Source organism: Periplaneta americana, chromosome 4 (assembly GCF_040183065.1).
Source record: "Periplaneta americana isolate PAMFEO1 chromosome 4, P.americana_PAMFEO1_priV1, whole genome shotgun sequence".
NCBI lineage: Eukaryota > Metazoa > Arthropoda > Insecta > Blattodea > Blattidae > Periplaneta > Periplaneta americana.
In genome coordinates, this window is record NC_091120.1 from 84,952,748 (window position 1) to 84,968,641 (window position 15,894).

The window sequence follows — 15,894 nt, forward strand, 5'->3', positions numbered from 1 at the left end:
GAGCTTCAGCGGGCGCTGGGGCACGGCGCAGAGAGAGGGGAAGAAAACAGACTGCGTGGAAGTAAGGAAACACCTGGAGACCGATTGTTATAGAATCTTCGCGACGCAGTACATTCGAGAACGTGTGATTTAATAAATAAAAGGGGCAAGTGAGCCGTAAAAAGTCAGTCAGTGAATCAGCATCGAGCAAGCAAGGAAGCCAGCCTTCGAGACCGGGGTTCGACGTGAGGAGGACTGCAACGGTGGCAGTGACCAGGCGAGGATCTGAGTTCGACGTGCAGTGAATTTGAGTGGGTCCGCAACTGTGGCAGCATCCAGGCGAGGATGAGTTCGACATGCAGTGAACTTGAGTAGGTCCGTAACTGTGGCAGCGTCTAGGTCAGTGCGGCGTATCCGGAAGTCTTGGGTTCGAAGTCCAGTGAACTGTATCTGGAAGTCTTGGGTTCGAAGTGCAGTGAACTGTATGAGTGAGCTAGAAGAACTAGCCAAGGCGAACGAACTGTGAACTGAGAATTGACAGTTTTGTTTGTACATAGTGCTTTGTGAATATTAGTTGAGATTAGGAGCACATTGTTGTTCTTCTCAATAATCTACGTGAATAGTCATTATCGTTCTGTGGAGTGCAATAACGACTACTGTGTTGCAGAGTTGAATGGAATACCCATTGTTGACGGGTGTGTGGTTGTTGTTGAAATAAAAGTCACATTGTTGTTGTTTAAAAGTTACAATATGAAATCATTCTTGAAGTGGACAACCATGATCATCTCTAAACGTTTTGACGTAATGAGATTTGTTAATGAAGAAACTAAATTTCAAAATAAAAAAATAGGTTAAAACAAACCTTTTCTTTTTGCATCAAATAAAAAATTATTTCTTCAGTTTGTAGAAGCATAAAAAAGTTGACATAATAAAGTGCAGACAGATATTAGAAAAAGTTGTAATTCGTTACTAAAAGATGCAGCTAATAAAGTTGAAATTACATTTCTGATTGCATCCATCAAGTGGAAGATATGAAAAGTTTCATACACCTTCAGTACATTGTACATTTTTGTCTTTGTTACTTATGTACAGTATAAAGTGTATTTTTTCAATACCTTATAATAAGTAATCGAGGAATTCACTTGTAGTATTAATCATTTATACCTATTTAATTAAAATAAAACTTTATTACATAGATGCCATGAATGACAGACTGAATATTTATTCAATTGCAGAAGATTAATCCTAATACAAATAGAGGAGAACTAATTTCTTGTATCGTAACTATTTACGAAATAATGTTTGCCTGTGATGAAGTATAATTTTATTCTAATTATATAAGAAATACTTACACACTGAACTAAAACTACTTTTAACAAATGATTAGATTACATACCGTAAATCAAAGTTGAACCCAGGTTCAAAGATTTCAATTAGATCTATTATGTGGAATACTGTAATTTTAATATTTAGGTATTATTGTATATTTTTGTAGTCTGAAGATGCTCAACAGGCGAAAACATTAATTATTGTAATAAATGTAAATAATATGATGTAACATGCTAGTTGCAAATATTGTATGATAAGTCATATGTACTGAGTGTTTTAATAAAATAAGGATATTGTGATTAAAAGTATTGAATTGAGGGTTTTTCTTGTCTGTAGCAGGTGTATATACAGTAGAAGTCTCATTTAACGCGGTTGTTGGGGACAAATTTTGGTCCAGCGTTATAACTTAACCATGATATATCGGGAAATAACGGTAAACAGGTTATTAAACAAGCAAGCAAGTAAGCAAGCGAACAAATAAGTAAACGAACATACAAACAAACAAGTAAATAGTTTAGGTGACTGCATGAAGAGTCACTTATGACCAGTGAGTTCTATACTAAACTGGATGCACAACTCAATGCTTTAAAAGTGTGACGAAAATGCTGAGAGCCTAAGCGTATTGCTATCTTTTTCTAACATAGCCTAGTGTTGTCCTTATCTGTCTTGCAGTGAATGCTATCTTACACTAACGATATTTTTTTTTGCTTACTGCGCATATGCAACATCAACTTCATGAAAGACTCATTGAAACACATTAGTTAGAAAGAGAGCAAGTCACACTTTCAGACAGGAAAGAGCATTGCGGTGATGCCTCCAGTTTAGTTTATGGTTACCGAATTTATCTCTAGTATCATGTAATCACTTCACATATACGAGGCGCATCCAGAAAGTAAGTTTCCCGATTTTTCCCCTTGAAAGTAAACGTAATTAGCCGTGTCAATTGCGCATGCATAACAGATCTATGACGTATCAATCATATGCCAGCCGGACAGGTCCCGTCTGGTGCCAGCAGCATGGCAGCAGTGGTCCGAAATGGAAGCTCTTATTCCTTCTCCCACCGCCTGCGAGGTTCGGTCGGTGATAAAGTTCTTTAATGCACAAAGCATTGCGCCAATTGAAATTCATCAGCAGCTCTGTCAGGTCTATGGGCCAAACATCATGAGTAAGCAGATGGTGCGTCGCTGGTGTAGGCAGTTTTCCGAAGGTCGTCAAAGTGTCCATGATGAAGAGAGCAGTGGGCGACCATCCTTCATCAATGATGATCGTGTTGAGCTGGTGCGGCAGTGCATCATGGAGAACCATTGCTTCACGATTACGGAGCTGAGCAGCCATTTTCCTCAGATATCACGATCCTTGTTGCATGAGATTGTCACTAAGCACCTGCTGTTCAAAAAAGTGTGTGCCAGGTGGGTGCCAAAAAAACTGACACCCGAACACAAAATGCAACGTTTAGGAGCAGCACTGACATTTCTGCAATGGTATCACGACGGTGACGAGTTCCTCGACAGGATCGTCATGGGCGATGAGACTTGGATTTCGCACTTCACCCCGGAAACCAACCAGCAGTCAATGCATTGGCGGCATAGTGGATCTCCGGTCAGGACGAAATTCAAACAGATGCTGTCGGTATGGAAAGTGATGTGCACGGTGTTCTGGGACAGGAAGGGCATTCTGCTCATTGACTTCCTTCCAAGAGGTGACACAATGAACGCTGACCATTACTGTGAAACACTGCAAAAATTGCGACGTGCCATTCAAAACAAGAGGCGTGGAATGCTTACTGCAGGTGTTGTGCTCCTCCATGACAATGCTCGTCCACATACGGCTCAGCGCACAGCAGCTGTTTTGACGGAATTTGGCTGGGAGTTGTTTCATCATCTACCCTACAGTCCTGATCTTGCTCCTTGCGATTTTCACGTTTTCTTGCACCTCAAGAAATTCCTGTCCTCCGGTGAACGTTTTGGCAACGACAAAGAGCTGAAGACATCTGTCACACGCTGATTCCATTCACAGGCGGCAGAGTTCTACGACAGAGGGATACAAAAGTTGATCCCACAATACGACAAGTGTCTCAATTCTGATGGTGGCTATGTTGAAAAATAGCTGAAACATTGCTGTACCTGTTGCCAATAAATGTTTTCCTGAAAGTATGTGTGTTCTTTTTTTTTTTTTAAATAGGGAAACTTACTTTCTGGATGTGCCTCGTATTTAAATATCAACTGAAACAGTAAATACGACTTCAAGTAAAATTTACATGTAAAAATCTTATCTTGAAAATCAACCAGAAAAATATGAAGATAAACCAAAATCTCGTATTTCTTACTCTCTCTTCCTCTCCCTCTCTGTGAATGTGCACTTAGGTGAGTGCATGGAAGTTCACTTCACTAATTCAGGTCAACTATAAAAAGTTTTAAATTTGAAACCGAGTTTACTCTCATTACAAAGAAATTTCAATAAATTCTTTCTCAAACAATGAATCACTAATGCACTAAGAAGTTTCAGAAAATTTAATTATCTTGGATATTTTCAAGAAGCAATAAAATTGTCAAGCTACTTACTGTCAAATTATCCAAATTAAGATGTATTGCTTGATTCTGGTTTTGTAACTTTCCACACAGTTGTCGTACCTCTTGTTTTAACGTCAGACTTTGAGAATTGCTCAATTCATTTTTATGAATAACTTCATTTTTCAGTAAATTTACCAAGAGGTGTAAGAATTCCATATCCACATCCTCGTTTTTTATATTCTGACTCAATATAAGCATGACCATGGATGTACAGATCCCGAGAGACTGTAAAGTAATCCATACATACAGTTATTATACTAATTTTTATTGCAATTTATTCAAATTCTGATAGCTGTGACTGATTTGAAAAAATGCTATGGAAGTAAACATGAGAATAGGCCTACTGTAAGATAGTCTACGCTCAGAAAGTGAAAGATCCGTATTTCTATCAACTAATAATAACTTACACTGGTACAGGTACTTGAAAATTCGTTACATAGAATAAAAATTAAATCCTTAAAAAAATTAAAGTTAAGAAGTTAGTTAATGGGATTTAAAAAAGGCGTGTCAGCTATTACGGCTATTTACGGCCTTTCGTTAAGAATGTCCATACTCTGGACATACATGCAGGGTCCCAACAAAGGGGGAGGTGAGTTGGGTCTCCTCTTTGGTACCGGACCCCCCAAATATTATATATATATATATATATATATATATATATATATATATATATATATATATATATATATATATATACAGTGAAACCTCTCCTTAAGGACACCCCCAAGATACGGACAGTCCCCATATACGGACAGATTTTTATGTCCCAACTGAAATAATATAGAAATAATGATAAATTTAACTCTTATTTACGGACACTCTCAGACACGGACATGGGCAGTTGTTTCACAATCCTAAAGCTTGCTTTACCTCCTGACTGCGGACAGAGCTTGGATTTCAAGACCTAATGTGTTACAAAAATGGAAAATTTAGTTTTGAGAACTGTAGAGAAATTCTTTAACATGAAAGAAGACAATAAGGGTCTCGTAGGCTACCACTAGCCCAGTCGGCTAGCCCTTGTTAGCTGGTAGCAGGTGGATAAACAAACTCATAAAATTTAACCTGTCTGATGGGTCCAAGGTTTCAGTGATCGTGAAATTGTATTCGACACATGATAGGGTTAGTAGGATTATTCTCTTCACTTCAATCAATTGTTCTATTTCGAGAGACATGGCACCTGAACGTAAAGGTTAATTTGAAAACTGTAAATTACAGTACCGGTACTGCATAACTGTAGACCTAAAATAAAATTGCCTTGCACAGTACTGTATTTTCCTTTTTCGGTCTTATCTACTGTAGTAAAAGTTGCAAAGAATTTACTGTAGTACAGTAGACTGCATTTAGAATTAAACTACAGTAATACATTTAATTTAAAGTGTGAAGAGAAACATAATGCATATTATAAATTTACTGTTAGATTGGGGAGCCTCCCTCCCAATAAAAGACACCTCTCAGATGCGGACAGATTGTTAAGTCCCTTCAATGTCCGTAAATGAGAGGTTTCACTGTATGTATACATATATATATATATATATATATATATATATATATATATATATAATGATCAATTATACATACCAGTATCACTTTTCTGCACAAACTGTCTGCATACATTTATTGTGCAGTACAATATCAGAATAGAGTGTGCAGTGCTAAAAATTAACACAGCTTCAACAGGCAACAATGAATATCAATGGTATCATGTTTACACTTCAATACAAAATTGGCTTATACAAAACTTCCCTGGGGATTACGTTAGAGCTTTCGTCTCAATTATAACACGCAGTGCAATATCCTTCTCCTTATGTCGTTTTAAAATTTAAACTTTTTAAGATAGGCCATATTTAAAAAAAAATATATGGTTTATTTAACGATGCTTGCAACTGCCGAGGTTATATCAGTGTCGTCAGCATGCCAGAATTTTGTCCTGAAAAAGTTCTTTTACATGCCAGTAAATCCACTGACATGAGCCTGTTACATTCAAGCACACTTAAATGCCATCGACCAGGGTCGGGATCAACCCGCAACCTCAAGCACAGAAGGCCAGCGTTATACCAACTATGCTACCCACGCCGATGGCTATATTTAAATATGTTGCATATACTGTAAGGGCAAATTTAGTGAGTAAGGTTAGTTTAACATTATGCAACTCCATTTAGATGTCATTCTCGTCTTCTCATGCAAAATTATTGACGCAACCAACAATGGTTCCATTTATTAACAGGACACCATACTATAAAATTATTCCGTATTTCAGACTTCTGTCTCCAGTCCGAGACTGAATGTGTTTTTTCATTACAGATCAGTGAGCAGTGACTGTTACAAGTGCATAGTGAATGTGTTTATTTTTTATTGCTTTATTAGTATCATCAGTGTACTAGTACTGGAATTTTAATATTCATATTGTCTAGTGGTCATCTTTACCAAATTTTGTTATTTTAATTGCACTAATTATGTCCAATAGTTATAAAAATAAATCAGGCAGTCAAAAGAGGAAACTGAAAACGAAAGGGAGAAAAATCGTCAGAAAATCACGAAGTTTGTCAAATCTTTTTCAGAACATGAGGGTCACGATATTATTTCATCAGCTTCTGGTTCCAGTTGCATTCATGAAACTTGCCCCATTACCACAGACAGGGAAACTAAAGAGGCATTACCTGAAAACGTTTAGGGGGAGATATTACATGGAATCCAAAAAGACGAACTGAATTTCAAAGATCATGCTCTTCGTTACTGTTATAAAATAATGAATTAAATACTATTATAGTCACAATCATGCCATGGTATGAAAGAAAAATTTCACAACCACGAGCGGGAATCGAACCTGCGACTTCCTGTTCTCCGGTCATAAGCAGTGCCGACTAGGATCAGACGCTATGGACAGTACTCTATAACAGAGTCGCCAGTATGAAAGGATAATTCCGAGCCTTTGGCGTGAGACGAACTCGATAGCTCAGTGGTAGAGCGCCTGACCGGAGAACAGGAAGTCGCAGGTTCGATTCCTGCTCGAGGTTGTGAAATTTTTCTTTCATACCACGGCATGATTGTGACTATAATAGTATTTAATTCATTAATATGTCACATCAACGGACGTATATACGTCACCCAAACATCGTAAGATGAAGATTACATTTGTTATAAAATATTTTAAAATGCATTAAAACAATACCAAAGGATTTAAATAGTAAGTTATTCACAGAACTTCTGCTGTATTCTACATCATCAAACAACAGAGAAGAAAACTCCTCTCGACTGGTTAATTTATTGCACATCACAACAAACGTTGTATTCTTCCATGTCTTTTATTCAATTAAACCTTTACGAATCCAACTGTAAACAGTACCGTACCTAGCAATTTGACTAGAATCGTAGGATTTTCTCTAACAGAAGTACAGTGGAAAAAGTTGCATACTAAATTGCCACTTCATGAAAATAGTGTACTTCATCGCAATTGTTACTGTAGATGGAAAGAATTGCAGCAATCTTTGTTGTGTCGTGGAATAGATAATGCCTTACAAAAACATTGTCTCCATGAAGCTGAAAAATGGAAAGCTTTATTGAAAAGACTGCTTGGTGTGACATTATTTTTTGCATCCGGAGGTTTGCCCTTTCAAGGACACAGCTCGAGAATTGGCGACAGTCACAATAGAAACTTTCCAGCAATTTACTATAGTATTGTTTATGATGCTGCACCTGATGTCTCGCACGAAGAGAAAAATGTTTTTATTTTAAGATATTTGTTACAGAACAAGGGAACTGGACAATTCCAAATTAAGGAGAGGTTATTAAATTCCTGAATTTAATGAGAAAACTGGTGATAGTATTGCTTCTAAACTGCTTTCAGTCTTAGAACGTCATTAATCTCCTTAGCTGACTGCCATGGCCAAGGGAATGATAATGGTTCTAACATGAATTAGAAAATAAAGGGTGTAAAATCGAGAATACTAGAGAAAAACAGTTTTGCATTGTATTCTCCATGCAGTGCACATTCCCTTAATTTTAGACTGGCGTAAATGCTGTCAAGATGAATCATCATGTGGTCACATTTTTTTGTGAGTACGTGTGCAGAGGTTATAATGGTATGCGCTTTTCAGCAACAGTCCTGCAAAGTGAACCATTTTAAGGGAAGAGATTGGTATTTGTTATATCCAGTCTAAAACATGTTGGATCCTCGAGTAGAAACCAATCAGCCAATTGTCTACTATCTGTCGGTATTTTGAATTCTCTTCAATGTACTGTGGCAGAAATAAATTTGCCAGAAAAAAATCACGATAAAGTAAATTCTCTACGAAGATATTTCTCTTCATTTGAATGCATTTTGGCACAAAGTCCTGTCTTCTATAAATGAAAGAAATGTAATAATAAAATCTAGAGGGATATCACTTGATGTTGAGAAAAATTCAATGGATGACTTAAATAAAGAACTGCAGAATTTACGATACTGTATAATAGGCATCACATTTTTAATAAAGCACAATTATTTGCTGAAAATATGGACATTGATTCAAGTTTTCCTGAAGATGGAAAAAACAGTGAAAAAGAGGAAAAGGTTTCATGATGAGGATAATTCAGAAGACACTGACAAGGAAGTTGCAGCAGAAGATATCTTTAAAAGATAAATAATGTTTACTGCTTTGGACTTCGTGATAAATGACCTATAAAATCGCTCTGAAGCACATAAAGAAATTCTTAGTTTATTTTCGCCAGTGTTGAATTATAGGTACATGTATTTCACTATCCACAATAAATATTGAATAAAGGTCAAAAGATCTTGTTGAATAATACCCTGATGATCTCCTCACTTCATTTAAAAGATAAATTACTGCATTTAAGAAAAATTCACAATTCAGTATATCAAAAGGACAAGGAAATTCTTCACTGATGCTTTTAAATGAAATTATTCTAAAAAAACTGCAAGCTATTTTTGTGAATGTTTGTATTGCTCTGCGTATATTCTGTACTCTTCCAGTAACTGTTTCAGAGACAGAAAGAGCTTTTAGTAGCTGGGAAATCAACTGAAAACTTGGCAGAGATCTACCACAGAAGAAGAACACCTTAACTCTCTTTCTCGTTTAGCTATTGAACATAAACTGGCTCCAGAAATTGATTTCAATGAAACAATAAATGATTTTGCTTCAATGAAAGCCATGAAAATAAACTTAGGTTAGAAAAATGAGCTACAGTTTATAGCCAACATATAGGTCATTATAAATAATTATATAGTTTTTTGGCCTATTATATTTAAAGTGTAAATAGTGCAAAATGTTATACTTTATATTCTACATAATATGATTAAGTACCGGTTGCCTATATAGGCCTAGTTTTTGTTTTCTGTGAAACATGAACAGCAGTACACCTATGAAAAGGAGCAACCATGGAAGAAAAAAACTCGAGCTACTAGGTGAGCAACACTATTTCTGGTTACAACTAGAATAAGTTAAAACCTGTTTATGCTATTTTTGTTCTAAAAACAAGCGATTCCGACATTTTTAACATGCCCGCTACTGTATTTAGTTCCTGGACCCAGAATTTAATGTGAGGGATTGCATACATGCAACATTTATAGAGTTCTGATGTACAAAATAGCAGAAAACTTCGTATTCCTACCAATTAATTTTACAGAGAAGAAAAGACTATAACTTACCTGATATTTTGGAGCATCATATAACGCACAAAGTAACTTTTCCATTTTTCTATCAGACCACATACGCACTCTGAAGTCAGAAATCATACATTGGGTTGCTAAATAAATAGTTGACTGACATCTGTAACATAAAAATGGTCTCTTCATAGGTAAAAAAACATACGATTGCTTTTTTGTAAGACTTTTATTTTAATTTCTTACATACTGGTATGGTAGCCTATGTGAAATGAAATTTTATTTGGTGATCACTAGGTGATTACAACAGCTGCAGAGTGTGCAAGGAGTGGTACATGCCTGGACTCATATATTTAACAAATATACCGGTAACCTGAGAATATTAGAAAATAAAACAAAGACAATGACTCTAAAAGCTAAAACGAATGTAAAATAAAAAATTGTAATAAATAAGATTACTGAACAAATAAAATATGCTTTTAACAATCTAGATACTTAGCTGTCAGATCGCCAATATGATTGTTACGGTCAGGCACAGTCTCTTAGCTATCAGATTGCCAAAGAACTTAAAAAAAATTTAGGTTACACTATGTCTATAACATATACCGGTAATGTATAAAGATATAGTGAGAAAATTAAACAAATTCAAGCAAATGTGCAGCACAACCGGCACAATTAAAAGAATACTTGAAGAAGACACATAATTAAAATTTTATGAAACTATAACAATACCCACATTAGGCTCTAGGAAGAAGTTATACCGGTAATAAAACAGATATAGCTGTAACTGAGAGAGCAAAATTGATCCAACTGTACAGTTCTATTTATTCAGTAACAATCCGGTCATGATTGCACTGAAATTTACCGTTTATACGTAAATTTTAATGTTTTATTTATTAATTACTTAAATCATATTTGTGGGTAAACTTTTATTACTATTATTTTAATTGTGAAAAATTTATACTTTATTCTACATTGGGCTTTCATTTCAAAACTTTCCAGTCTAAATAACTATTTCTTTCAATTACATTTATTTTAAATAAAAAACATACCAATTTAGACATCGAGGGGTAAGTTTAAAACCAGTGTTAACTGCATTTGAAGAGTCCACTGCAAGAATGATGGATGTCATTTGGAATACATTTTTCAGGAGAAGCAATTGAAAGTTTGAAATGCTTAGTGCTCAAAGCTTAACTGTGATTTTCCGATCATTACTGGACAATGACTATCAGTGTTAATGCCATATAACTCTCTATGTACAGTCTATATGTCTTAACCTATGCATTGACAGTCTTGGTTCATTCTCGAATAGAAAGTGACATCCATCATTCTTGCAGTGGACTCTTCATTTTAGATTTCACTCCCTAACCCTCCTTTGAAATTTAAAATTGGCACCTCTATATAATTATTATGATACTTAAATTTGAAAGAGTATTCAGTTGTTTATAATTACATATCATTCCTTTGTTCTCACATTTTTTATTTCTGTCATCACCTGGCAACCTGGATTCTTATTATTGTTGATTAGCACTAAAGAGAATAAAACCACAAAGACTTATTTCAAGTAGTAACACAAACTAATATTGAATAATATTATAGTTGTGTATTATAAATCTATTCTTTAAAAATGTAAAACAGGATAGAGGATAATAAAGCCGAAGTTTAAATTTACGTTATTTATGTATGTTAATAAGATTTTGTTACTATGGTAATGCTATGTAGAGGAGTTCCGAAATAGACTGTATTATTGCCTTGACATGTTTTTGTTTAAATTAAGTTTAATTCAAATACATAGTTATTTAGACTGGGACGTTTCGAAATGAAAGCCCGGTATAGGCTTAAATTATAGAATTAAAAATATGTCAAATTTACGAGAAAATTTAAAAACTGTTAATAGGCCTACATCAATCATAGATTACTTTTTGGCATCAGTTGGAAGAAACCACTTCACATTTATTAAGTTTACTATCTGGTATTAAAGATGATGAGCCATAGGCTCTTAATAACAAAGTCTTATGTGAAATTGGTGGAATATACAGGGACAAAAATATACATATTAAAGGTGATAATGTAGCTTATGTAATCTTGAAGCTTGAAACACTTAAATAGTTTGAGTGTTACCAGGGTGCGAATTAAAATTTCTGATGAGGGGGGATAGAAGCCTAGATAGAGAATACCAAACATAAAATTATTATTATCCTCATTCGATACGGCTCAACTCTTGGTCGCACTGAGTTGCTTGTCTTGCATCTTGATCATAATAATAAAAATTATACCCATGAGCAGGCTTAAGATAAGATGTGTAATTCCAGTTATTGATTGTTGTCAGCTTGCTGGTGATGATAATACATCAATATATATATATATATATATATATATATATATATATATATATATATATATATTGCCTACTTTATAATTTATAAAGTACATATACTCGTATTAAAACAATTATATTTTGTGAGGGGGGGATAGGAGTTATCCCTGGCAGGGATGATGTAAATATGAATTTATGAGAGGGGGATAACTTTCCAACAGGGGAGGGGAATCCCCCCATCCCCTCCGTTATTTCCTACCCTGAATATTACTGTCTATACAAAAATATTTTTGTTATACTTCACTCAATATATAGCATAAAGAACCACCGTGTTTAAAATCTAGTGAATGTGTAACTCAGTATGATTTGAGACTCTCAAAGCATGCAACGTGGTGCAAGACTTTAGGGTTGGTGTGCCTTCCCTGATAATGAAGCCAATATGTTAGAGCTCTGAAACATCGGATGACTTTACATGTATGACACAGTGCAGCAATCCTTAAATATGGCACCAAATGCAGCAGAACTTTCCTATTTAATTATTAGTTTAGGTTTGTATGATTTTAAATCGGTTAGAATTATGTACTTATAATTTCAATAAGAACACAGATACAGTACGTAGTTTTCACAAAGGGAAAGCAATCATAATTCGCGGGTGCTCATGTAAAGGGGGCTAAGTCAAATTGCAAGGTATGTAAACTTCTCTCCTTTGGTACTGAACAAAACCCCTTTGTCACAAAATATGGAGCACTGTAACTGCATCATAGATGGAAGAATGACTTAACCCCTTTAACACAAGAGAAAAGTAATTGTGGATAGTTCAAATCTGTACTTATTCCAGTTTAGCCAAATCAACTTAACCCCCTTTACACGAGCACCCGCGAATTAGGGTGACCAGATGTCCTGCTTTTTGCAGAATTACTTTTGGTCCATTATCTTGTGGTCCGCATAAAAATATATAGGGTGATTCACGAAGATTGTGCAATACTCTAGGATGTGATTTCTGACATCATTCTGATGAAAAAAGTTAATATATACATATGTCCGATTTTGAACAGTTTCGGATAAAATAACGTTTCTTTCTTCTGTAACACGCATTCTTGTGAACTCTCTATCTTTGGATGTCTGGAGCTGTATGTGTTACAATACAGCTGATAGCAGCAACACAAAATCTCGTTACATCAGGGTCACGGTTAGAGATAACTCAACACCAGTACATCGTATCTACCTAGCATCCAAACAATGGAAATTAGGGAATGCGGCATATGCAGTTCACACTCAGTCGGCTACATGTATTGCTGCAGAAGGTGGGGGTCTTTGAAAACCGGCTTTAATACAGATTTTTCGGCGAGTAATAACGTGAATGTTCTTTAATGAATTTATAATACACCCAGTACCATTGTTGTAAATAATTTTAATGCTTAAACCTTCATAATATCTACGTTTATGTTTAACATTCAGGAGGGCGTAACTCAGTCAATTTAAAAAATATGACGTACCGATATGTTTATATGAACTTTTTTCATCGGAATGATGCCAGAAATCACATCCTAGAGTATTGCACAATCTTCGTGAATCACCCTGTATATAAATTTATAATCAGTATAACAGGTACTGGTACCTATAGAACAATATACAACCTTGTAATGAGGGTGTTTTCATCCGTAAGTCCTTTGGAAATATACTGTATATTGATATTAAAATCTTCAAAATCGTCCTTCTTGGATTCACTCATGTTTCTAAGTCGATTCTTCCTATAAAGAAAGAGTGTAGGGTACTTAATATCTTGAACTAGCAGATATTTTTCAATAGCCTAGTGACTCTAAAATTTGAAGTCACATCCATAAACACGTATAACTAAATCTCTTAGTGGACTGGAATCACTTATATATTACTTAAACTAAATTATAATAGGCTAGATAGAATTACCAAGTGTGCATTAGAAATTTACTTGTCATATCAATAGGTGGCCCTATAAGACGACTTTCCTCATTAACCAGTATACTGTATACGTTATGGAGTCATTCCATGTCGAATGATCCAATGCAAATATCACTTCCTTTTCATTTGATTTTTTTGCACAACTTCGATATAATATTTTAAGAGACAAATCCAAATGTTTATATTTTTCTCGTATCTATTTTTTGGGAGTTTAAAAATGTTAAAAGCCTGCAAATTTTGACATTCGTGAGTACACATAACTTACATGTGATTTTCTCGAGCTTTAATAAAACTGATATTAAAGCAAAATAAAAAAAACAGTGATAAGATATTAACATTCTTTAATTTCATATGAAATATCACTAGATTTAAGGAAGCTGACATTTTAGATTATTATGGACCCAAAAACTAAAAACCTATTTCAAATAAAAAAAAAACAAGATTAAAAATATGCAAATATAGCTTTCAGGTAAAGCTCCCTGTGAAGCAGACTTGAATAATTTCAAGGGAAAAATTGTTCTAGAGCCGGGTATCGATCCCAGGACTTTTGGCTGAATACACCAATGCTTTTACCGACTGAGCTATCCAGGAACTTCACCAGACACAGTCTCAATTTTTCCCTTTATATACTTGAATTGAAGTGCGTAACTGAGGTTCGTTTTGCAACCAAAGTTTGCAATTACGCGTGTTAACTCCACCATTAATATTTTTTTAGTAGGTTCTTTTACGGGGCTTTATCAACATCTTAGGTTATTTATCGACTGAATGAGATGAAGGTGATAATGCCAGTGAAATGAGTCCGGGATCCAGCACCGAAAGTTACCCAGCATTTGCTCATACTGGGTTGAGGGAAAACTCCGGTAAAAATCTCAACCAGATAACTTGCCCCGACCGGGAATCGAACCTGGGCCACCTGGTTTCCCGACCAGACGCGCTAACCGTTACTCCACAGGTGTGGACAATAATGGAATAAGGCAGACTGTTACAGTAAACGGAGAGCGCTACTACAGCATGTTACAGAACTTCGTCATTCCTGGATTGAGAAATCGCGATATGGAAAACATAATCTTCATGCAAAATGGCGCTCCACCCCACATCTTTATCCCTGCAAAACAATTATTTACGCAGATATTTGGCGATCGTATCATCAGTAGGCACTTTCCAACAATGTGGCCTTCGCGATCTCCAGACCTCAATCCGGCCGACTTTTGGTTGTGGGGTTACCTTAAAGAACGAGGTTTCCTGACACATCCAACAACCCTACTGCAACTGAAAGATGCCATCTCGCAAGAAATTGCTAATAGGCTATTCCAAGACATTATCTGCAAAATGCTGTGCATGGTGTCGCAGACAGAATGCTTACGTTGAACAAGAGAACGGTGAACATCTTCCCAATGTTTTGTAAACCCCGTTGTTTGCCCAACATTGTGACGTTTTTGTTTTTCCCTATCTCAAATATTATAATATTTATAGCAGTTTAATGTTTGAACTGACTTTTTAAATACCCTATATTTTAAATAAAACAGGGACTAAAACAATAATGATGTAAAAAATACACACATTAACACAAATTCCACTTTTAAAAAGAAGTGTAATCAGAAACACACATACTCAAAAAACGCACCTTTATAAATACTGTTGCTGCCTTCGAGCATTAAAGTATTTTATTTTATGTTCGAAGGTTGCTGCCGACAGTAGCATGAAAAAAAAAAAGAAAGACTATCGTCATAAGCATCGCCAACATCGCAATAGAAATTTATTGATGAAGAATGTTTCCTTAATCTGCCACCAGAAGTCATGGTCATATTTTTTAGTTCAATCATAGTCAGCAGATGATGGAAATAGCATCAAAACTAGTCAATCAGATACAATAACATCATAATATTTGGAAAGTTTGTTGTATGAGCATTAAACTACCGGTACCGTAGGTACTGTAATAATTAACCATAATACCACTAATACTGGCATTTCTATTCGCTAGGTACTGTCCTAGATCTAGGGTACTGTGCATAAAGTAGGCCGGATGTAGGGAAGCGTGACAAAACTTTTGGGTAAGCTGGGCTGAAGTATTGTACGGTAGTACAGTATCAAGATGAATGCTAAAGTGATTCTCCCTCTCTCGCCCCCCCCCCACCCTTCCTCATCACATTGTAGCGTTGTGA

The 15,894-nt window shown here is 35.4% G+C and overlaps 1 protein-coding gene across 3 annotated transcripts in view; it reads right to left on the reverse strand.

The window, feature by feature from the left end:
* LOC138698003 (protein wings apart-like) overlaps positions 1-15,418 on the reverse strand; it is a 38,323-nt gene extending 22,905 nt beyond the window's left edge. For all 3 annotated transcript variants that reach the window (XM_069823678.1, XM_069823677.1, XM_069823676.1), the window contains exons 1-4: positions 15,357-15,418; positions 13,432-13,545; positions 9,523-9,643; positions 3,870-4,103 (exon numbers count right to left, since the gene is read on the reverse strand). In XM_069823678.1, the coding sequence (XP_069679779.1) occupies positions 3,870-4,103; positions 9,523-9,643; positions 13,432-13,526 (450 nt within the window). In that variant the 5' untranslated portion in view covers positions 13,527-13,545; positions 15,357-15,418. The remainder of the gene's footprint in view (positions 1-3,869; positions 4,104-9,522; positions 9,644-13,431; positions 13,546-15,356) is intronic.
* Positions 15,419-15,894: the final 476 nt, after the last annotated feature.